General features: G+C 40.7%; 1 protein-coding gene across 6 annotated transcripts; it reads left to right on the forward strand.

Moving 5' to 3' along the window:
- The first annotated feature begins 2,898 nt into the window (after window positions 1–2,898).
- Window positions 2,899–21,415, forward strand: lratd1 (LRAT domain containing 1). Of its 6 annotated transcripts, none has more exons than XM_087977619.1 (2): window positions 2,899–3,024; window positions 4,616–21,415. In XM_087977619.1, exon 2 carries the CDS (start codon window positions 4,661–4,663, stop codon window positions 5,558–5,560), a length of 900 nt encoding a protein of 299 aa, XP_087833745.1. In that variant the 5' UTR covers window positions 2,899–3,024; window positions 4,616–4,660; the 3' UTR covers window positions 5,561–21,415. The 6 variants fall into 6 exon arrangements, with proteins under 6 accessions (XP_087833745.1, XP_087833748.1, XP_087833754.1 ...); XM_087977622.1 differs by having other exon boundaries at window positions 2,921–3,038; XM_087977628.1 differs by having other exon boundaries at window positions 3,007–3,028.
- The last annotated feature ends 4,003 nt before the right edge of the window (window positions 21,416–25,418 follow it).

A 25,418-nucleotide genomic window follows, 5' to 3' on the forward strand; every position in this document is an offset into this window, starting at 1 on the left:
ATGCATTCCAGGGTACTAAAAGAGATGTTGGGAGAAATAGCAAGTGCACTTGTGGTAATTTTCCAAAATTCCCTGGACTCTGGGGTAGTTCCAGCAGATTGGAAAATAGCAAATGTGACGCTACTGTCTAAAAAGGGTGTAGACGGAAGATGGTGAATTATAGACCAGTTAGCTTAACTTCTGTTGGGGAAGATACAAGGGTATATTATCAAGGAAGAAATAGCATGGCATCTAGATAGAAATTGTCCCCTTGGGCAGATGCAGCATGGGTTCATGAAGGGCAGGTCATGTTTAGCTAATCTTTTGGAATTCTATGAAAACATTACGAGTACAGTGGACAACAGGGACCCAGTAGATGTGACACAGTTAAATTTCCCAAAGGCCTTCAACAAGATGCTGCATGAGAGGTTGCTGCATAAGCTAAAGATGCATGGTGTTACGGGTAAAGTATTAGAATGGATAGAGAATTGGTTGATGAACAGGAAGCAAAATGTGGGGATAAATGAGTATTATTCTGGTTGGCAATTGGTAACTAGTGGTACACCTCAGGGAGTCAGTGTTGGGACTGCAATTATTCACAATTTACATGGATGGTTTGGAGTTGGGGACCATGCGCAGAGTGTCAAAGTTTGCAGATAACACTAAGATGAGTGGCAGAGCAAAGTGTACAAAGGACTGTGAAACTTTGCAGAGGAACATAGATACTTTAATTGAGTAGGCAAAGGTCTAGCAGATGGAATACAATATTAATAAATGTGAAGTAGTCTATTTTGGTAGGAGTAACAGTAAAAATGAATATTACTTGAATGGTAAAAATTTGAGGCATGCTCCTGTGCAGAGGGACCTGGGTGTCCTTGTGCATGAATCACAGAGAGTTGGTCTGTAGGTGCAACAGGTAATTAGGAAGGCAAATAGAATTTTGTCCTTTAATGTTAAAGGGATTGAGTTTAAAAGCAGCTATATAGGGTGCTGGTGAGGCTACATTGGAGTATTGTGTGCAGTTTTGGTCTCCCTATTTGATAAAGTATGTAATGACACTAGACAGGGTGCTGAAGATGTTCACTAGATTGATTCAGAGTTGAGGGGGTTGGCTTATGAGGAGGAACTGAGTAGTGTGGGATTATATTCATTGGAATGTAGAAGAATGAGGAGGGATCTCATAGAAACGTATAAAATTATGAAGGGAATAGGTAAGATGGACGTAGAGAAGATGTTTCCATTGGCAGATGAAACTAGGACAGGACAGCATAGCCTCAACATTATAGGGAGCAGATTTAGGACTGAATTGAGAAGGAACTTTTTCACCCAGATGGTTGTGACTCTATGTAATTCCCTGCCCAGTGAAGTAGTTGACACAACTTCAGTAAATGTTTTTAAAGCTAAGATAGATTTTTAATTGAACAATAAAGGGATTCCGGGTTAAGGTGAGAGGGCGGGTAAATGGAGCTGAGGCCAAGAAAAGCTCAGCCATGACCTTACTGAATGGCGGAGCAGACTCGAAGCGGGAAGTGGCCTATTCCTGCTCCTAGTTCTTATGTTCTTATATTAGAGGCAAACCGTTCAGGTGAGTTGTAAGAAACACTTCTACATGGTCGCATGGACAGGTTGGACCGAAGGGTCTGTTTCCATGCTGGACATCTCTATGGCTCGATGTGAGGGTGGTAGGAGTTTTCAGTACTCTTCCAGCCAACTGATGAAAAATTAATTGTTATCTTGAAATCTGAGATTGGTAGATGTTAGTGGCCAAAAATATGAGTGCATATGGGGCAAAGATGGAGAGACAAAGTTAGGTTAAAGCTCAGCCATGATCAAATTGAATGATAAATTAATTCCAAAGGTGATCTGGCTTACTCCTAAATCCCTGATGTGGAGCTCTCAACAAAAGCCCAGTTTTTCCTTTATTTTGAGATTGACTAGCATGCACTGTGCATTTCCTGTGTTCACTTTACATCTCTGGTATCTCTTAATGTTTTTGCTTTTTATAGTCTTTCTGCTGTCTCTTTGGCTATTTTGGCTACGTAGTCTAATATCATCTAATTTATTTGATTAAGCGGCTTTTAGGCATTTAGCACACAGACTCCAGTGGTAATGACCCTACGTCAGGACCAGGAGATGCTAGCATAATTCACACCTCTCCAGAGATGTGAAAAAAATTCCGAACAGGTTGATCAGAAAATACATTCTCTCTTGATTGCCAAACCTGCATGTTACTTGTTTTATATCCTCTTGTGCATCTTACAAGAAAATGTTTACACTCTGGGATGATTTATTTTCTCCTCATACAGAAGACCTGTTGCGCACAACAGCATTCTCTGGTTCTGGTTGAGATTTACTTTCTCTGTTTTAGATGCTGTCATTACACATGGTTCCTGGCAGCTGTGGAATTAGATTGTGAGTGATTTGAAACGGTACGATTTCAGACTGGAGCCATGTGCAGTCAGAAATGTAAAGTTAGCTCATATATTGTAGATTAGGATGACTACTAATAAACTACATTTGGTGTTGTGAAACTTACATTACCATTGTATTCCTGGTGCTTTCAACCTCTTATCTAGAAATAACATCAAATCAAAGGTTTTGTCCTTTAAGGGTTTATTGAAAAAAAAACTGAATAATGACTTCTTAATTCTAAAAGTTAAAATTGCCAAAGGCAGTTTCTGTACCAGACTTGCTAATGATAGGGGCTGAATTTTCCTTTGAGAATTTCCACAACTTATCCTAACATTTCCGGCTGGTGATCAGGAGACGCTCGTGCAAGTCACACCTCTCCAGAGATGTGAAAAAGAAATTTCCGAACAGGTTGACCAGAAAATACATTCTCTCATGACTGCCAACCCTGCGTGCTGGTTGTTCTATGACCTCCCGTGCACATGTTGGTGACAGCGCAAGTGTTTAGTCGGCAGAGCTACCTCTTCAGACTTCAGAGTGTTGTTCATCGTCCAGGTTTTTAAGTGCAAATTCGAAAGCAGGCATCGCTAATTGAGACCAACCCTCATCACGGCGAAGTTTGTGTCGACTTAAGCTGCAAGTACATTAGGGTGAAAATGTCCTTCCAACGCGATTTGCCTGTTTGTCGTGGGAGTGAAACTCTCGGACTGATGCACTCATTAGTGGTCCAGGCGACCCTATTGCATTCCGCAGTCAAAAAGTCGCCAAAACTAATGAGAGATGAGTTTTTTTTAAAAAAAAAATAATTCTGGTCCAAGTCGTTTCGGTCAATCGCGCTTTTATTTTGGCAGAACACGGCGGAAGTTGGATCGGTTCTGCGATCACATTGACCAGAGTGTCCCAGGCTCTCCGCCCCTTGAACGAGGGGCTGGTTCCAAGAGTCGGGCTGCCAGTTGCTTTGATTGACAAGCCGGCTCGGAACAATCAGGGGAGCTCCCAGCGCTTGGGAGAATGTGGAGCAGGCGAATGAATGAGGGTGGGAGGCGGGAGCAGGAACACAGCCCCGCTACATGTGCAGAGCTACAGAGGGGAATCTGTCTATGTCAACCCCCCCCCCCCCACCTCTTTAGGACAGTGCGGATGGAGGAGCGCTGAGACAATGCTGCCCTCCCCACATTGAGCAGGAGGACAGGGGGGGGGGGGGGGGGGGAGAGAGAGGTGGGCGCCAGGTAAGTTCAGCCAGCTTCTCCCCGAAACGAAACCCGTCGGTTTTTCAACTGAGGCTTGTTTAAGAAAGAAAGCAAGAGAAAGGGGGAGGGTGCACCTTCACGAACATTTGGTAGTTTGGTAGAGAGTGAAGCCTTAGTCGAGGTGAAATTTTGCCCGGAGAGCGCACGAAATTGACTGACTTTGTGGAAGGGGATTTCTTAATTTTTTTTAAAAAAAAATATAATATCTTTAAGGGCGGCGTTTCATTTCTCAGCGATGCAGCAGTTCAGAAGCGGAGTTGTGCAGGAGAGTTGCTCGGTAGGAATTGTCCGATTTGAGGTGGTATGTGTGTGAGAGAGAGAGCTGGAGAAAGATTCAGGACCCATCTTTTCCAGAGTGTGCAGTAATATCTCAGCAGGTGGAATAAAACAAATGGAGAGGGAGAAACAATTCCATGGAGCTACATTTGTGTGTCTCCAAGAGAGAGAGAGGTGGAGGTACATTTGTATGTCTGCCAGAGAGGTGAAGGCAGACTGGAGAAACAGTTCCAGAGAGCTACATTTGTGTATCTGCCAAAGAGAGGGGTGAATGTGCACTGGAGAAACAATTCCAGAGAGCTACATTTGTGTATCTGCCAAAGAGAGGGGTGAATGTGCACTGGAGAAACCGTTCCAGAGAGCTACATTTGTGTGTCTGCCAGAGAGAGGGGTGAATGTGCACTGGAGAAACCGTTCCAGAGAGCTACATTTGTGTGTCTGCCAGAGAGAGGGGGGTGAAGGTACACTGGTGAAACAAGAGCTACATTTGTGTGTCTGCCAGAGAGAGAGAGGGGGGTGAAGGTACACTGGTGAAACAAGAGCTACATTTGTGTGTCTGCCAGAGGTGGGTTGGAGAAACAATTCCAGGAGCTACATTTGCATGCATCTCTCGCTCTCTTTCTCTTTGCCTTTTTTTTTATTTCTCTCTTTGTTTTAATCCAGGTTTATATATTTTTTATTATTATTTTGTTAACCCCCAGTGTCCTCACTGCGGGTCCGGTCCGGTCCGTCTCCATGTGCCATCGATGGGAAATCAAATCGACCGGATCACCCACCTGAATTACAGCGAGCTGCCCACCGGGGACCCCTCGGGCTTGGAGAAGGACGAGCTGAGGGTGGGGGTCGCTTACTTTTTCTCGGACGAGGAGGATGAGGGGGACGAGCGGGCGGCGGCGGCGGTGGCGGGGCCACCAGCGCCGGCAGGGGCGGCGGAGCTGCAGCGGATGGAGTCGAGCGGCGCCGGGGCTGAGGTGGCGCCGCAGGTGCCTGCAGGGGGCGGTGTCGCCGGAGAGCTGGAGTACTCGGCGTTCTGCCGCCAGGAGTGCATCTTCTCGAAGCTGAGCGGCAACCAGGACCTGCAGGTGCACTCCCTCAACGCGCTGCTGCCCCGCTGCCGGGCCGGCGACCTGTTGGAGCTCACCGCCCACGGCCAGGCCGCCCACTGGGCCGTCTACGTGGGCGGCGACCAGGTGGTCCACCTGCAGCACCAGGAGATCCGGCTCGACCACTTGGCCGAGGTCGGGGCGGCGGCGGCGGCGGGAGGAGGAGGAGGAGGCGGCGGCAGGGCAGGCCGCATCGTCAACACCTGGTACCGGTACCGGGCCCTGCCGCCCGAGCTGGTGGTGCAGAACGCCCGCGGCCACCTCGGCCTCAAGGGCCGCGACATCTGCTGGACCGACTCCGAGAGCTTCGCCGCCTGGTGCCGCTTCGGCAAGCGGGAGTTCAAGGCGGGCGGCGAGGTGCCAGGCGGCGGCGGCGGCGGAGGGGGCGAGCGCCGCTACTTCCTCAAGCTGCACCTCTCGGACAACTGGGTGCACACGCTCAACTTCGCCAGCCTGCAAGATCTGATCAGGGAAAAGCGCCGGAAAGACGCCTGCGGGAAAATACGAGTGCTCAAGGAGCTGTCCATACTGAACCACAAGTAGCACACACTCCCTGGTTTCCCACTCTCTCCCCCCCCCCCCCCATCTGTCTCTTCATTTCTCTTCCTCCCCTCTGCCTGTTTATATTTCCCTCCCCAACTCTCTGCTATAATTTCTCATCTTATCCATACCTCCTCTCTCTGCCTCTATTATTCCTCATCTTTCCCTATTTCTCCTCTTTGCCCTTCCTCCTGATCTGTGATCTCATCTCTCTGCCACTTCTCCTTCCCTCCTCTCTGCCTCTATAATTCCTTCTCTTTCCCTGTTTCACCTCTTCACCTTGCCTCCTCTCCTCATTTCTCCTCTTCACCTTTACTCCTGATCTGTGATGTCTCTCTCTACCTCTTTATTATTTCTCCTCTTACCCTTCTCTCCTCTCTCTGCCTCTATTATTCCTCCTCTGCTTATTTCTCCTCTTCGCCTTTCCTCCTGATCTGTGATCTCTCTCTCTCTCTGCCGCCTTTATATTTATCCTCTTTCCCCTTTCTTCCTTTCTCTGCCTCTGTTACTCATCCCCTTTCTCTATTTCTCCTCTTCGCCTACCCTCCTCTTTGCCTCTTTATTTTTCCAGCATGTTACCCTGAGAAGAATTTATTTCCAGCCCCAGCAGTTATAAAGTCAAAGAGCCCAAATTGAGGGTTACCAGCTCCACTGACTGGCCGAAAACACTCAGACTACTAAGGTGTGAACTTGACCACGTACTGTACACTTTTTTTTTGTAACTGCCAGTTTCTTAATACAGCCCAGTGTTCTCATTCCTTGTGCCATCTTTTTCTTATGTTATCGTTTGAACTTGGACATTGAAATGTTTCTATTCAGAAGTACTGTTTTTATCTCTTCGAATGTCCTCTATGTTAAGGAAACCTTTTGTTACTATCTTTATTCAAACTAAGTTCTTAGTTTTGCATTGCGTTTGTATTTGGGTGGGTTTGGGGTGCTGATGTGGAATTTCGGACTTAGAACTAGCAAATTAAATGAAAGAGGCAATGCTCAACTTTGAGATTTCACCACTCCAATTTTCCTGTAACTTTCCCGAAGGGATGTTATGGGGATAGTGCTATTACTAAAATAGCACAAAAATAACATTATCAATGTGGCCGCAACATGTCAAAAAAAATGTGCGTTCTTAAGCTCTGGGGACTGTTTAACACTCAGATCTCCTTGTCATATTCTGTCAAAGCATTTGACACAGTCTGACAGAGCATATCAGTCCCTTTGAGCCAAGCGCAGAGCAACATTGGTCAAAAGTTTGGACCATACAATTTTCAGCTCGGGTGAAGTATGGGGAGCTCTGTCCAGTATTCTGTGGCACTAGTGAGTAACACTAAGTGGGAAGCTTTGGATTGCAGGAAGAATAATACTTTTATTAGGAGTATTGTTAATGTGCAAATATTTGGGTATGGCAATCCCCCTTTTTGTTTTGTTTTGTATTTTTGTGCTGGCCCATATTTTGGACATTTTCACTTTAAGAGGGATATGTTAGCCTTGGGTGAAATGCAAAATAGGTTTACTGAAATGATATCTGGATTCCTGAGAGTTTCATGAAGCAGAGGTTATACAAATGTGCTATATTTTTGTGGAATTTAGATTTAAGGGATGGTGGCTTCATTTAAGTTTTTATATTAAAGATGAGCAGACAGCAGACGAGGCATATTTCTGTTGATTGTGGATTCTAGAACTAAGTGAGAATAATTTTAAAACCGATTAAACCTTTCTGGATGGTACAAGTTTTAAACTCTTCCACAACTGCCATTTATGTTGAAGCAGTTATAATTTTTAATTGCAGCTTTGTTTTGTTATCCAAAGGTATTAAGAGATATTGACAAAAGAAGTAAAAAGCTGGCTGTCATGATCTCGCTGAGAGACTAAAAGACTGTTCTTTTCCAAATATTCACTTCATGTATGGCTGGCAAGTGACTTCTCACGGGTCACTGGAGTTTACTGATTGCTCATTTGATCCAGTGTGCTGCCCACAGGAGCGGGGTGGGGTTTGGGGAAAGCATTGCTCTCTGGCTTTCTGAACAGTGAAAGCTGCACTGAGGCTGCTCACTCAGTGTGGTTGAAGAACCTGTAAACTCAAGTCAGCGTCTTTTTTTTTAGATCAAAAATGAGCAACTACCCATAATTTACACTTGATACACTAATTTTTCTACAGATACTGCTAACAAAGCCCCCACCCCCCATGGAGTGGTTGGCAGAGACTTCTGGGCTCCCCAGATTTAATAGTATAGGGGTGAATACCATACATTGCTGTATGTTATGCTATAATGACAGAGAACATTAACATCCTTGATGTTTTTAAAGCAGCAAAACTCAAACATTGCTTTTGCTCGGTATGGCTGAGCATATTAAAATCACCATGTTCTTTAAAATTTGCTCTGTGAACTCACCAGGACTTTCTCTGGCCAGTCTTTGATCTTCCTCTCAGTTATCCCGTAAAGCTTTGCAGTGATGGAACCGCAAGTTAGAAGTAGAATTTATAACAATTTTTTTTTAGTTAATTCAGAACCTAGATTGTAATGGAACAGGCTAAATTAAATGACTTAATTTTTGTTGTAATTTTCTTATTTGTAGTTGTCTGTTTTTCACCTGTTGTGCTGTTTCAGTACACTGCTGGATTGTAATATTGGCAGACTGTTTTCGCTGTCTTGTAAGTTTTGGCACAGAGCCCACTGCTGGTTAAAATAGTAACATGAACAACCTATACCCTATGAAAGAGAAGGACTTAATTCACTTGTAGTTAGAGATATTAAGTGCAAAAAATAATGTTTTTTATGCATTACCACTTAACTAGATCTGTGATCATTTTCACATTCAATATTGCCCAAGTATTATCTCTCTCCCCCCCCCCCCCCCTCAAAATTACTGTTTTCTACACTCTGCTCTTAAGTGGCACCTCTGGAATTTCGTTAGAACTGTTACAACCTTTTTGAAATTTGATTAAATACTTTGATAAGTCATAAAATCGTAGGCCTGTGGTAAAGGAGCTGTTATTATTGTTGTAACGAAAAAAATCATTAAATTCACATTAAAGGAAATTCCTTCTGCCAGTAATATGCATTTCATAGGAATGTCAAAGCAGGAAATTTAACTGCTGTTGTTTGAAGAGTACTATACCATAGACTGTTCATGGAGATGTCTATTGGCCACTTTACTCCCCTAATTATATCCTTCGATGTTATATATTGAGATTACTGCAAAGGAATGTCTGACTAGTTTGCCACTACCCTTATGTAACTACTCAAGATTAATCTATACCCCAAAGTAGCTTCCCTTGACTTGCTAAAAATCATATTTATCTTTTAATAATTTAACAGAAAATATATTGACTAGCTTAGTCAGTTTTTAACTGATCGAAGGCATAGTTCCAATGATCCCTCAATTGTCATAAGACCGACCAAATTGAAGGAGTAGAAGGTTGACTAGAATTGAGAAAAGAGAGACTTTGTCTCCAGTCAGGCTTTTATTGAACCTAACCAGCACCAACTGATCTGTGATAAAGCAATCTGCCCTTGTGGAGTGACAAGCATGAAAAAAATGTAATTAAAATTCCAAACTAATATTTACTTTTGGACTGCAAAAGGAAAACGAAAGTTTATGAACCAAACTCAATGCAGTTAGAAAACCAGGCATTTGAAAATGGTAGTTTTTGGGGCATCTCATTGCTTCTGTAAACTATTTTTGTTTCAGCGACTGCATTTGGTAATTCATATTTCAGTTGCTGTTAGTTTTGTAATGACCTCCATCTGAATATCTGCACAAACCATAACATTTCTACTCTTTAGCCAAAGTGTGGAATCCAACTATAGAAGCTCAACCCATTTCTGTTTTCCCTTGGAGGAGTAGACAGATATTTTTGTGTTTACTTCTCCCAATGACACATCCTAACCATTTTCTCAACAGTAGGACTGATTTAAAGCTTTGACTTAGAACGTTTACTGCCAGTAACTAGTCCAAATTCCCCTGAATAATTTAGCCAAATCATCTAAATCTGATTTGCATATCTAGTAATGTACAACTCTGTTCCAGTTGTCTAATTTGGTTGCTTATTTTTCATTATCCAACCATGAATATAAATAAGATTATTGCAGAAAGCCCAGCATTTCCTAGAATTGTTTCATATTCTTTCGTGACTAAGCAAATGTGTTAGAATTATACAACCTACACAGCAAAAGAAATTGCATTTTCTGACAGCTGTTTCCTGCTTGCCTCACTGTCACTATAGTAAGTGCACTTCATAGGCTGTTTGACATGTAGGGGCAAGTAGTCACAGCAAAGTGAACGTATTATTTCAATCGAGCATTGTATGTGCCCATGAGAACATGGTCGATAATACAGCCAGTTTTCTAGGATAGTAGTACAAAACTGGAAATAGTGAATCCGTTTCTCTACAGTACCCTCAGCCTGACTCATGTTTCACAAAGTAATGCAGTGGCATTCAAAACTGACTGCTGATTTTCTTATTATCCATTTATACAATTGTCCACAATGAGTGAACATCCTAGAACTTCTATGATAATTTTATTATTTGCTCATGAACTTTGGGCATTGTTGGCTGCGCCAGCATTTATTGCCCTTGAGAAGATAGTGGTGAGTTGCCTTTTTGAACTACTGTAGTCCATGGCCTTTAGGTAGACCTACAATAGGATAGGCAGAAAATTCCTGAATGAAATCAAGAACTTTCATTTGTTTAGTGCTTTAATTTAGTAAAACATTCCAAGACACTTCAGTGTTATGAAACAAAAATGGCAATCCAATCATGTAAGTGGGGATGTCCAGAGACCTCCGACTGAAATCGTAGTTTGCATCATTTTGAGTGCAGGATACTTCAGATGGAGCCAGTGTATAAAGTAAGTTTGTTTTTAGACAAATTATGTATGCTAGTACATGGTGCATGACTTCCATCTGATCTATTATATAACTTCCCTTGAAGAACATACTAGAGGACATATATTTAAGGTGAGAGAGGAAAAGATTTAAGAGACCTAAGGGGCAACCTTTTCACGCAGAGAGTGGATGTGTATGGAATGAGCTGCTGGAGGACGTGGTGGAGGCTAGTACAACTGCAACATTTACAAGGCATCTGAGTGATATATGAATAGGAAGGTTTAGAGGGATATGGATCAAATGCTGTCAAATGGGACTAGATTAATTTAGGATATCTGGTTGGCATGGGCAAGCTCAATGGAAGAGTCTGTTTCCATGCTGTACAACGCTCTGACTCTATAGAACAGTACAGCACAGGAAAAGGACCTTCAGCTCGCCATGTCTGTGTTGATCATGACGCCATTTTAAACTAATCCCATCTGCCTGTATCCTTCTATTCCCTTCCTCTTATTTCTGTCTAAATGGCTGTTAAATGTTGCTGATGTGCCTGCTTTTACCGACTCCCCAGGCACTGTGTTCCAGGCATCCACTACACTGCTTTTATTTTTTCAAATAAAAAAGTCCCTCATCTTTTAGTTCTGGCAGTGAAAGTCTTCTCAAGTTCCCTCCCATTCTTAAGTCAGCTTCTTTTGTAAGAAAATATACATGAGGCTTTCGGATTTTTGTTGGGGGAGGGTGGGGAAGTGGTCAGATTTTGGCCAGCATTTTACTCCTGATCTTTGATGCTTTCCATTCTGTCGTTCATATTGTTCCTATGTGGCTTTTTAAAATATAAAGTGAGCCATTTCACACAACCGAAAAGTTGAATGTACCCCCCCCTAACATCATGATGTATGTGCCTGCTAGGTGGGCTTGAACATTTGAATGCCTTGAGTGGAGTAGGGTTTTCTCACATTGATCTGATTTAGTAAATACCCACTATTTTAAAAAAAAAAGCTAAGAGCCCAAGAAGCAGCTTCTGATTATTTCCAAAGACTACTGCAGACCTATTATTGGTATTTCCCCACTTCCCTTGCCAGGGTTAAGCAGACAAGGCCTGGGCTTTAAATTCATCTGTTTTAAATAACGAGTTTCCTCAACCACGGTTCAAGACTCAATTTTGAGCTATCAATATCGCCAGTTGCAGTGTGTGCATTTGGTCATAGATCTGAAATTCAGTCATAACCAACCATATTTTAATTTAGTGCACCATAAACATCAGATTTGGCCTTTAAGTCTCTGAAGTCTACAGATAAAGTTAATAAAAGAATATTAAATTCTTCAAAACAAACAGGTATTTTAAAAGTAATAAACAAATACTGGAAATACTGAACCAGTCTGGCAGCATCAGAGTGTTCTGATGAAAGGTGATCAATATTACTCTTTCTCTCACCACAGGTGCTGCCTGAACTGCCAGATATTTCAGATTTGGCAGTACTTTGCTCTTGAGAAATAAATTGTTGGTCTATATTGAACATGAGGTTCAGTTCCAGTTTAGTGCACCAAGTTAATTAGATTCCAAGATAGAAGGTAGCAGCTTATATATGTGAACATAAGCCATAAGTAGCTAATGCCTCACTTAGTATAAAATCCACATCCGCATTGCCCCAAGCTGTGGCCTTCCTTGGAAATGCTTGCAGGTAAAATAATTGCAGTTTTCAAGCTGGTTCCAAATACTTCAATTCGCTGCAATGCCATTTGATATTTACCTATATTTCCTGTTCGAATTAAGATTTTTGTACCGTGAATTGGCAAATTTAAATTTGCACCTAGATCAGAATAATACTGCAGTCTGGTATCTGTTTATCTCGCTAATGCTATTCCCAAAGTAAAATGCTCCTTGATTAATCATGCAAGAAACACAGCATTCCTGCATTCGTTCAATGAAATTTTACAACATAATTTTTGCTGTGCAGTGTCTCCTGCCCTGAATTTCTTAAGGAAGATGTGTGTTTAGCAGGTTGCTGGTTTAATGTTGGAGGATTAGTATTGAAGGGACTTTTTTTTGTTTTCAGTTTTTTTTTGTTTTACAAATTTGGAGATGTAAACACTTTTAAAACGAATTGCAAATTGGGTGAGACAGTTAGTTACATTCCTGATTTTTCCTGTCTGTTTTTCACTGATTCATCATCCTAATCAAGGTGAGGCAAATAAATTGGAATGGTGAAGGTGACATGGTAGCCCTCTTTCACTTTGCCAACAGTGTTACCTGTCTGAAGTGCTGTTGAGTTTACAATGAGTCTGGTTGTGCACTGGAGGATGTGTTAATGCAGATAACACCATACTGTACATTTCCCATCAATAGAACCCTATTGATGCTGAGCCCCGAGATTGCTGATTTCTTCCTGTCGTTCAATGTTACGTGCTGAGGTAGAGAGGATCGAATGTAGGAAATATTAAAATCCTTCGAATATATTTTTAACTTTTAGCCAGTGTCGTTACTCATGTCACAACAGAACACAACACGAGGGAGTTGAAAATTAATGATGCCAGTATTTGGGCAAGTTGGCCTTGGAGAGATGCTCAACTTCTACTTGCCAACTCACTAGTAGCCAGCAGCTTCTAGGGGAGCTGCTGTTGAGGCCTGTGATGGACTAAGCAGCTCACCAACCAGCTCTTGAGCTGATAGGCATGTGTTTTTGGTGAATTTTCTTGATGGTTGGAGCAGCAAGTTGGTTGACTGCTGACAAGCTTAGCCTTGCAAAGGGAAAATTTCAACCCACGACTGATGGGGTAGTCTCAAATAAAACCTAGAAGGAAATTAGGTGACATATTTATCCAGAGTTTTTAGAGGTCATAATGTCCTACCGCTTACAAGTATTTGAAATGATGCATTTGAAGGGAAACTATAAAAATGTTAGAGAATGGGATACAGATACTATATCCATATGAAATGGTGTGAGGGGACCCGAGAGAGCATAAATATAGACCATTTGGGCTGAATGGCATGCTTTGGTATGTTTAAAGTCTAATATTTGATAACATTCCTCCTCTTTTCTCCTGCCTCCCCAAACAAATTCAGGTCTGTGTGTTTTGTCCTGTGTTCATGATCAAAAACGTCAGGCATTGCTTAGGGTGTGGACAGGTGCAAGTCCATTGTGCTTATAAAGATCTATTACAGTAGATTTGAATTTGATATCAAGAAGATAAATGGCGATTTGTTTTTGTTCACCTGAAGATGTTCTAACATAATTTACAAAGTGTTTATTGAGAAGAGTATACCACCTGAATCTTGTCAGAAACCAACTCAAGTGTATTCCTCAAGTCATTCAGAAATGAATTTCCAATCATTCAACCTTATTGAAGTTTTTAAAATATTCCTTCAATGTTATGAATCTTGTGACAATGATTGACTTTGTAAATAGTTCATCTCTACTTTTTTTCTCTCCACCATGTATCCATTGCTGAAACAAATTGCAGCAAGTATATCTAACGTAATTTAATATTCCATTTTAGAAAGTATTTCCACTGGGAACTATTAGTCATTGGCATCTTTTAAATTAAGTAGGAATAATTTTGAAAAGTAATAATGTTACCTTAAGTAACAAGTTATCACAATTGATAAGTGGACTCGATGGAAAATTGAAAATCATGACCCCATAAATTGAATTGTTATCCACCTCTAAAACTGCTCATTTATCAGTTACGTCATCCAGCTAGCAATGATAACTTTACTGCCTGTCTGTCCCACATGTGCTTGCTCCAATATCCTTCCCTTTTCATCCACATGCCCTCTCAATTTGTTCAGCTCAACTACTGGCTGAGCTACTTTGCAATGCAGGGTGATGGAAAAACATGTGTTCAATTACCATACTGGCTGAGGTAACTATGAAGGGTTCTCCTCGTCAACCCCCCCCCCCCCCCAAAAATCCTGAGTTGTGTCAAGTAAAACCATCACCAGTTGCCTCATTCTGGGAAGACTGTTGATTTGTTTTTAACCTCACTTCACCATCTCTTTCCATTTGTTCAGCCCATGTATACTCCCCCTCCAATTTTCCTCACTCAGTCCCCCTCTCTGTTCCTCCAATCCCAACACCTGCTCGCTCCTCATCCCTTGTATTCACTCTTGCCCCATTTCCTGCTTACATGTAGAAGCTTGCTTCCTTTTCTTGTTTCAGAACCTCTTATAGTCTCTCTCTCTCATTTGCTGTCACCCTCGTGCTCACTGGCACACTCCACCCTTGCTGCTCTTTCATTCACTCGTTCTCTACTCTCCATCCCTCACGCGCGCTCTCTCAACCCATCATCTTCTCATGCACTCATTTTTCTACCTGTTACTGCACCTCCTTTGATCTCTGAAATTAGATTAGATTAGATTAGATTACAGTGTGGAAACAGGCCCTTCGGCCCAACAAGTCCACACCGACCCGCCGAAGCGCAATCCACCCATACCCCTACATTTACCCCTTACCTAACACTACGGGCAATTTAGCATGGCCGATTCACCTGACCTGCAGGTCTTTGGACTGTGGGAGGAAACCGGAGCACCCGGAGGAAACCCACGCAGACACGGGGAGAACGTGCAAACTCCACACAGTCAGTCGCCTGAGTCGGGAATTGAACCCGGGTCTCAGGCGCTGTGAGGCAGCAGTGCTAACCACTGTGCCACCATGCCGCCCACAAATGGATAAGGACTGATGGGGAAGTTTACAAAAAGTACAACTGAAATAATTTAAATCCAAGAGTTTGAAACTGAAAGAAATCAGTGTTTGTAAAAAGCAAGCTACTGCATATACTCGTAGTTAAAAATCACACATCACCAGGTTATAGTCCAGCAGGTTTATTTGGAGGCACTAGCTTTCGAAGCGCTGGTTCTTCATCAGGTGGTTGTGAAGCAGTACCATAAGACACAATTTATAGCAAAAGATTACAGTGTTGTGCAGCTTATACTGAAGTATTAGTTGCATTTTTTTGACTTTTAAGATTAAATTTATGGGGTTGACTGTGAAGTGGATACCATTTTTGAGGCACTGAAATTCATGCCTGTCAAAATTCAGACTATCATTCGGAGAAGCCCAATTGATCTCTAAACAAATAAAGAAAAATTTGTGGCAATTCTGAAAACCCAGTGTGGAACACTACAGCCGGCGGACTGAAAGTTTGGGAGCGGGACAACCGGCAGACTGGAAAGCTGGAGCCGGGTGTGAACAGCTGGTGCACTGATACATAAAAGATCTGTTATCTGTGAAGAACTAGGGTTGTCTTTTACGTGAGAGATATGTGGAAAGTTTCAAGTTATTTGGTCGAAAATAGGGGTTTGACCTGTACGTGTGATCGACTATTACTCGAATATATTCAGTATTTAGGACTGCGAGGAGGAGGACCATTTTCACTCAATGGGTGATAAATCTTTGGAACTGAAAACAACAAATGCTGGAGATCTCAGTGGGTCAGACAGCAAACTAACATTTCGAGTCTAGATGACTTCTTCAGAGCTAAAATGAAGTGTTTATGATTCTGTACTCAAGAGGATCGTGGAAACCAGTCCTTCGTTCAAGACTAATAGATTTCCAGCTAGTAATGACATTCAAGGATATGATCTGGTACATAATCAGCCAAGTTCTGGAATGGTGTAGCAGGCTTGGGGATTGAAAAGCCTACTCCTGCTTGCATGTACCAGATTTCCATGTTTGGATTTTCCGTAAATCTCCAAACTGTGTGAAAAATGAGACACCCTTGAGAAAAAGGCTGATGTGCTGAGTCAGATGCATACAAATGAATAAAAGAAATGAAATATTGACACAGTTACTACCAGCTGGAGGAGGATGTTTAACTTTTTTAAAAAAATGAAATTTATGGGCTTAAAAGCAGTGCAGCAGTAATGTAGTTGTGCTGAGGTCCACACTTGTTTTATATGGGAAGTCAGGGTGCTGCTAAATTGGTTGTTTGTATGTGGCCCCTGAGACCTGATACAAATATAGACTTCATTTCAGACTCCCCACTTGTTTGTTAATTGTGTTGTGCTGAACCCCAGCTGACATCTCCAGAAAGGCTGCACTCCTTTTTAATGAAAATGTTCAAAATTTGAGCAAAGTGGGAGTGCCCCTACTAACTTGCTGAAATAATTTTGGCTTGCTACCAGTACTGCCTTACTCCCTGAGGCTTATTGTCAATGAAATTTGCAAAGCCTTAACATGCAAGGTACATGGGGCTGCTTTTGTCGATTTGTAGGCTACCTGATTAAAAGTAAGGTACAGTGAATTTACTTCATCCTCTGGCTTCTTTGTACTGATGGACTGTTACTGCAGCTGTCAGAACAGAGTTTTAATTTGAGACTCTAAGAAACTTGAGGTGCCCAGACCTGTCCATTATGCGAGATGAACTAAGGTAAACTTTGAAGTACAATGTTTAGAGGTCAGATAAAATAACTTGATTAATATCCTATGTGAGAATGACACAAAGGAAAACCGTATTGGCATGAATTTTGTTTGTTGTAAAATACATGCCAGTGTTTTAAAACCATTTTAAAATCCTAATAACCAAATTGAGCAAAGACTAATCCTTGCAATATATCAATCAGCTAGCAGAGAAGAAAAAAAATCCTTTTGTGTTGCAATACACAGATTTTTGCTTCTGTCTTTTAGATATTTAGATTTTCGAGCCTAAACCAGTGTATATATCATATGTAGTTTCTTTCAGATTGAATGGTTTCAAGATACAAGGCAACAAGTTAAACATTAATTGGAACTTAACCAGTAATTGTTTGAAAGTAAGTGGTTGCTTCATTTAAATGTGAGGTTAACTAAGCAACTGTGGATTTGGCCTTTGGAGTGATCAATTGCTTATGAAATAGAATGTTCCACTTCAGTGCTGTGTTTTATCTGAATTTGTAAATTATTTTTCAACAGTACAGTGTTTCCAAAACCATTCAATTTGATTTATATTTTGTTCTTAAATGAGCCCTGCTTTCTTTGAAGGCAATCCTTTTCATTTGTAAATACAATGGGAATAACTGAGTCTCCCAGGAGAGATGCAGAATGGGCAGTTGAATCAATATAGTCTGTTTTATGCTATCATTCCAAGTCAATTTAATTCTATCAAGTTCTATTATGTGTATGACAATGAGAAATTATTGTAGCATATCTCTACATGCTGTGTGATTGAAATGTAAGAGGAAAACCAATATGACAGTAATGCTTGACAAGGCTTTTTAATTACAATTAATAGTCAACTTTTTTGACCGATCACAAGATAAAGAAAGGAGTGAGGCCATTCAGCCCATTTTAGGTAATCCATCAACTTTTTTTTTGAAAAGCTTATGGTCTTCCCAGGCTTAAAATTGCTGGAGGCATTTATCTTCACAGCTTGCTCCAAAGTACATTCTAATTGTCAATCATTTATCACGTAAAAACATCTTTTAATGTCCATTCCAAGCTTGTATTTCTCCAGTTTCTTATGTCCTTTTTCTCTTTGTCAAACTTTTGAAGGTGTGTTCCTACTTTATTTACTCAGTACAGTGTAATACATTATGTTCATGTTTGCAGGGAACCTCTTGCTATACTGCAAGTGTCAAGAGCCATTGTTTTATTAATATTGTTTCTTATTTCAACCTGTTGACATTTGTGAAGAAACTTTGGTATGTAGTAACCTGTTTTGATAAGACCTTGAACAATAGCCTGATCAACATCAAAATACAAAATTTGCTGACTTCATCATCCCTCCTCTGAGTTTGCTTCAGGCCTTGAAATAGCCTTGCCCAGAGCTTTGCTGGAAACAAGCAAACCTAAAAATGTGCAATTGTGCACAAGCCATTCTCATCACAGCTTGGCCAAGTCAGCATCCTTTAATGGCTGCATGAAAAGACATGGGTGTTAAGTGGACTTTTTAGTATATTAGTTGGGACGAGGATGTGCATAGTAGCTGAGCCTCTGAAAATGTTTGGACTTTTTAAAAGCATATTCAAATGTGGACCTCTTACGAAGAGAGTATTGTTGGGGAAACTAAATGCATCACCAGAAGGTGACTGATACACCTCAGCAACTGGCAGCATCAATTGCCATTTTCAGTTTGTCAGAGAAGCAGGCATGTAAGTGGGTGCCTGGCTTTGGGTTGATATTAACTTTGGTGACATCAGTAGTCATGCTCCTAGCATTTTCCCCCAAGCATTATTAATTGCTAGTTTGGGACACTATAGTACATGTGTAATATCACTTTTTTTTTTATTTCACTGTATGGTATTTTAACTCACTCGATCTTCAGCTCAATTACAGATTTGGCTCTTGTTTGCTAATGGTTGCTGCTTTTCTCAGTTTTCAGAATGGTTCAGACCTGTTTTACCCCAGAATTGCAGTGTCTATTAAAGCTTTTTGCACAGATTCTGCTCCACCCATTCCCTTCTATTCCTTTTGTAAATGATATCTGATTTACCAATTGTTTTCAAACAATATACATCTCTTTTTTTAAAAAAAAAGTAACAATGACTTTTCTCTAGCCATTTATTATTTTTTTTAACTCCTATGCTGTATGTATTTGCTCACATAATTAGGTATTGCAATACATCGTGTAGCTTTTTGTTGTGCATGTATTCTACTAATGTGGATTGTATGTCTGTTCCCAATGTTGAAACCTAACCTAAAGTATTTGGTCTATCTCACTGGGGATAGACAGCACATATGGACTCAAAGCTATGCATTAAAACCATAGTCAACTGGCATTTCTTAAGTACTGCTAGAATGCCTGAGGAGCATTTAGAACGCATTCTTGAGATTGATGCTATGTAGAGGATATTGATTAGCTGTCATGTGGTCCTCTTTTGAATATATCCTCATTTTTTTTATTGGAGTCTTTAATTTCAGAAGCTCAATCACCAATGGAATCAATAAGCCAAATTAAGAACTCAGCTTTTCAAATGCACTTGTTTCAGACTCTCTTGTTGATTCATGCCCTGGGGTAGGTAGGACTTGAACCCTGAACTTCTGGTCTAGAGAAGTGTGCCACAAGATGCCTTTTTTTTCTTGTGGGTTTTTACTGAACTTTATATTGCCAAACAGAAAAAGGAGTTATTGTGTAGTTGGGTTAGCCAAAGTGTGATGGTGCTGTACTGAGAACTTGGAGTTCCTCATCAGCAGCTTTTGTGCAGCGTATTACCTCCTTTTCACTGGGGCATTTCCACTGTACTAGAAATGTAAATGAATTGATCCCAAATTTATGGAATGGAGTTAACCTATTTGAACATGGATGTGACAAGTCCTTTGGGAGCAAAATGAATACATCATCATTGATCAATATATAACAAGGTGGAAATGAAAAATACAAAATACTATTGTCAAATTGAAATGTGTTAAAGTGTTTATAAGTATTCTGGAAACAAATGTTATTCATTGTACGCTATATATCACTTAAGTAGATCCATTAATAATGCTGTAAAAGTGGGATATTGATTTGAGTGTAACAATCATCTCAGTGTTTTGACTGACCTCTCCAAAAGGACCATTGCCTCAATCATTTTTGCTGCTTCACATTTTGTTCTGAAAAAGGAAAGAAACATAAAGAATGTTCATTTTTCTTCCCCTGTGTGCTGAACTGCTTATCTGATCTTCACATTTGATCAGATTGTGTTTATGCAAATGTTTTAAAAACTCCTTTTTATAAGCAATGAAATCAAAAAGAGAATAGTGCAAGAGTATTACTAAAATGGTGAAAAGTATGATAATAGCTCAACTTATTATTGGAGCATGAAGCTAATTTTGTGTAGATAATGGTGTTATCGGGTCCAAAAGAACACAAGGTTTCTCTTCATCTTTATGCTCATATTTATAATCCACAGGCCCTGCTATGTATGCTTTGTTCCTTAGTGAAAAAATTCTGGCAGAAAGGGATTTTTTAAAAAATCGAAGAAACATGTTAATTATTATGGTGCAATTTAAGACACTACAAAGAGTATAAATTGAACTTTATGCAAGTAAGAACCTATTACTATAGAGAAGTAGAAGTTGTAGCAATAATACCATTTAAACGTAGTGAACATATTAAGCTACCTAATGAAATACATGTTTTATTTCTTTGACGTGAGTACAGAAAAGCTACTTGTATTGGATTTTATTTTTAAATCCCAGAACTCTAGATCGAATTTTGATCATTTGCTTTAAATGTTTTTTTAAATATTCTTTTTTGATTTGTTGGTCCCCTTGCATGCATTTATAGTTTGAGGGATTTTTTTTAGTTTTAGTTAGCAAACATGGGTAACAGAGTGGGGAAAAAATACAACATGGCATTGGCTCAATAGGTACCAAATCTGGCAGCGAACACCAGATTCCTCAGTGAGGTACAGGTTTACCATTGCACAGTACAGTTTATTGAGTAAGCCAAATTTGGGACTGCGTGTTAAATGGCTCCATCATCAATTCATAAAGTTATGTCTGATAACCTCAAATTCATTTACAGGTTTTCTGTTTATCTACACTACAGAAGTATAGAATTTCTTATTATGTAATATTCCTGTCACTGGAGATTATTTGCTGAAGCCAGTGGCTGGAATAATTGGAGACCCAATGGTTGTTTGATATTCACGCACTGAAGTGTGCATAATTTAGTCTGCAGTTCCTTTTTGGTGTTGGATTTGTGCTTGTAAGTGTTTGCGTGGGTCTGTGTTGAAGGCACGTGGGCAGTTTGCAGATAAATCGCAGGGCTTTAAATATCAAGGTCGGGGGAAGGTAACACGACAATGAGAGATTACTAGCTCAAGAACATCTGATCTCCACACAAGCCAGGGCATGGAGATGGAGACTGATTTTTTTTTTTAAGCAATGCACTTTGATTGTTGTTCTGTTAACACTGTTCAGGGAATATGTTCATGCAAATGCACAGATCTGTGTTCAACTGCTACAAAGCAAAATGTGTTTTCTGTTCAAGTACAATGTCTGTTGCGCTGTTTAAACAATTAATATGCATCACACTGTAAACTTGCAGATCAAACAAAATGTGCATCTGGAAACTGGTGTTAAATGTGAAAGACTCAAAGTATGTGCTGTAATAAAAATTCTATTTTTGCCATTCGTGTCTCTGTGCATTTCCTGGAACAATTGTAGTTGTAAGGGTTTATTGTAAAAGCCTCCTATTGAACAAGCTAAGGAAAGTTTTAACCTTTTATGATGGTGTAGTGTGGAGAGATAGAATGTCTGTGACTTTCTTTCACCTACTTGACTGCCAAAAGTATTATTGGATGTGCTTAATGTTTTTCATTTTAAGTTTAAGAATATTCTCTGTTCAGTCAACTCCTTAATCCTGATTTACATCTCTGCTGTTGGCATGTCTGCTCCAAACATGAATAAAGTTCATCAAAGAGGAGTCATGCTATATAGAATCAGATTTTTTTCATACAGAATGAAGTTTCTGTTCAGTATTTTAAATACTAGTTTTATTGGTAAGTGATATAACAGTGCAGGCTTTACTAGACTAGCAAATTAAGCCATGAGTTCAAATTTGCATTCTAGCAGATTGGCAAAATATAATTAAATATTGCAGTTTGGCACCAGGAATCAAATTGCCTTGCAAATTGTGGAATGTTCATACAACCCAGGTGGTTTACTAATACACTTTAAAGGGAAAATGCCATACTACTTGGACAAAGACTTTGGGAAAATAAAATTCAACTATGTGCATTGCTGGCTAGACCAGACTTTATTGCAAATCCTTAATTGCCCATGAACTGGTTGGCTCCCTAGGCCATTTCAGAGGACAGTTTGAAATATCATCTGCATTGCTGTGGATATGGAGTCCTTTTAGGCCAGGCCGTAAGAATATCAGATTTGAACCAGAAGGGTTTTCACCACAATTGACAGTGGTTACATGATTGGCTTTAGGCTAGCTCTGTCTTCCAGATTTCTCAATAACCTTTAATTCAAGTTTCACAGCCAGCCGTGGTTGGATTTGAACACTGCCTTGAGGATCACTGATCAGAGGTTCTGAATAACTAGTCCAATAGTTGTTGCGATGATCATACCACTTTAAGTACCACCTTTTTCAGGTAATGTATGCAGTTGTGGGAATGTTGCCCTCCTAGAACAAAAGCAGAATACACTTAAGTGCAGAAAAGTCATCGATGTCATTCCTACCTTATTTTTGAATCAAACTACAGCGTAGACTTAACTACAGAGTTGATGCAAAGAATTGAGAGGATATTAAATGCTTGAGTACCTTGATAAATGAATAATCTTTTGTGAGCTTCATTTATTTCTGTTACCCAAATTTAATGTAAACTTTAAGATTTGACATTTCTTGTAAATGCGCACTTAATTTCAATTAATAACACTGGTTTCTACTGCCTTAAGCTACTTTTTATGGTTTTATAGTTTTGTATGTTTAATAGTTTGCAGTTAAGAATCCAATCACATTGAGTGGAACTATGAAAATAAAAAACTACTAGATATTCTTAGATATAACCTTTTACTAAATGTTTTACAGTGATACTTTATTCCCAGCGTTGTTTACCGAACAGCATAAATCTGTGGGGAGAGATGAAGAGGAAAAACTGTAGCATAATATAAACTCAAGTTGATACTTCAGATGGGCCCAGGAGAGCAGGTGATCTTTGAATCTCAAACACATTGGTCAATAAAATAACAGGGTTATAATCCCAATCTTGTCAGTGACGTTTTTGCTGATACTTTATTGCATAAGCACAAATTCATCCTGGGGTTACCAATAGACCTGCTATTGGGTACAGGGTTCATAATGCTTGGTTACTCTGTGCCAGGTCCTGTTAAAATGGGTAGTACTTAAACCAATTCAATTTGATGCTACTTATTCATTGTGAATAGTAGTGTGCAACCAAGCATACAATATGCTACTGCCATATTGGCAATCCTGTATCACTAAAACAAAGAGACAGGTTGCCTTTAAAAGGGATAGTGTGTTCAAGTCACAGCAACACCTGGAGCATATTGATCTTCTGTAATTTTATAGGGCAGCATGGTGGCTCAGTGGTTAGCACTGCTGTCTTACAGCGCCAGGGACCTGGGATCAATTCTCAGCATGGGTGACTGTGCAAGCTCCACACACACGTTCTCCCTGTGCCTGTGTGGGTTTCCTCTGGGTGCTCCAGTTTCCCCTCTCAATCCAAAGATGTGCACGGTAGGTGAATTGGCCATGCTAAATTGCCCATAGTGTTAGGTACATTAGTTAGGGGTAAATCACAGCACCAGGGACCCAGGGTTGATTTCAGCCTAGGGCGGACTGTGGAGTTTGCACAATCTGTGTCTGCAGAGGTTTCCTCCGGGTGCTCCGGTTTCTTCCCACTGACCAAAGATGTGCAGGTTAGGTGAATTGACCATGTTAAATTGCCCATAGTGTTAGGTGTGTTAATCAGACAATAGTGTAAGGAATGGGTTCAGTGGGTTACTCTTCGGAGTGTCAGTGTGGACATGTTGGGCCAAATGGCCTATTTCCGTATTGTAGGGAATCTTAAAAAAAAAGGTTGGGAAATTGGTCTGGATGGGTTACTCTTTGGAGGGTCGGGTTGGAGTTGTTGGGTGAAATGGCCTGTTTCTACATGCTAAAGAATCAAATCTAATGTTCCTTGAAGGAAAGGGAACAGGGTTAGAGCAACCTCCAACCTTCCACATTTGCTACTATGTCAGGTGCTTGGAGTTCTTGCTGAGGGAGGTTGTAAGGATTTAATTTCCAGAAGGTTGTGCTATATTCAAGGTATATGCTGCAATACACTGGGAGCAGATGGTAAAATAAATTAATTCCCACCCCACACACACGTGCACATACACTGTAGTCTCAAAGACCTGGCTATGTTGCTGGAAAATGTACACTGATCTCACATGGTTTAGGGTGTTAACCTTGATGAATATGTCTTTAAATGGCATCCAGCCGTTGTACCACGAGCCTCATGTTGCTCAGTGTACCATAACTATATCACTCCTTAGCAGCAATTGAGACTTGTCAACCTTTCAATGTTCCACTTTGCCCTCTTACATCAGTGCTGCTAGTTGACCACACCATCTCTTGCAGTTACCACACAATCTCTGCTGACACATTAACCATGACACTTCACAATGCACTTGCTGGCATTCTTTCCTTTAGCAGGACAATGGTGCACATAATTGGATGATGAAGCTGCTTCCATCCACGAAGCCCTTTTGGGCAGCTGATGCTCTGCTCCTGGGGCAAGCAACGGTGAGGCTGTTGCATCTGGTATCATTGAGAACATTAAGGATGACAGGATGTTCACCTGTTCTGTTTTCAATCCCATTTTGCCCACATCCTGCTACCTGGTATGCTGCATCAGCAATAGATGGATGTGATAGTAGATTTCCTTTTTTTTTCCCCCTTATTTTCCAACTCTTCCCTTGGGCAAGTTTTTTTTTAATTGTTCATTCAAGGAATGTGGGTGCTACTGTTTGTCAACTTTTTTGCCTACAGGTAGATCTCCTATAATGCGTTTCATTAATGCAATTTGAGAATTAGATTTTTTTTAATAAAGTGAACTCCAGTTTGCTGTTACGCCATTCCATCCCCTGTATTGTCAGCCAGCTAGGATTTATTTTGGTGGCGCATCTGTTGTCCCAGGCTGTCGTCCATGTGTGTGCATTTTTGTTTTTTTTTGCTTCAGTATGCAACTAAGATAGGGGAAACGGACATTGGAATTTTTTTGCTGGAAGGACTACCGGGGTCATGCATGGAGTTGGTGTGGACGAGGAGTGGGAAGGGAGACAGAGAGAAATAGGGACCGAAAGAAAGTGCAAACCTAGTGACGTCCAGCGAGTGTTGTTAAGCAGAGGCTCAGTTGCTGGCAATCTGAAGATTCAATACAAGGTGACTTTACAAGAGAAGGTATATGTGTGTGGAAGAGGGGAGGTGTGAACTAAGGATAGACCACTGGCCACCCTCATCGCTCCTCACCCCAGCTATCCCCAAGTTATGTCTGATCCAAGGTCACCCTGTCTCTGTTTGAAAGCAGAGGATCTGAGAATCTTGGCCCCTCAGCTTCTCTGAAACCTGAGACCCATCAAAACCTCCAGCTGTTCAGAGCATCCCAGCCCTTTGG

This window comes from Chiloscyllium plagiosum, unplaced genomic scaffold (assembly GCF_037043375.1).
Source record: "Chiloscyllium plagiosum isolate Xiang-an unplaced genomic scaffold, Cpla_swu_hap1 HiC_scaffold_3, whole genome shotgun sequence".
In the NCBI taxonomy this organism is placed as follows: Eukaryota; Metazoa; Chordata; class Chondrichthyes; order Orectolobiformes; family Hemiscylliidae; genus Chiloscyllium; species Chiloscyllium plagiosum.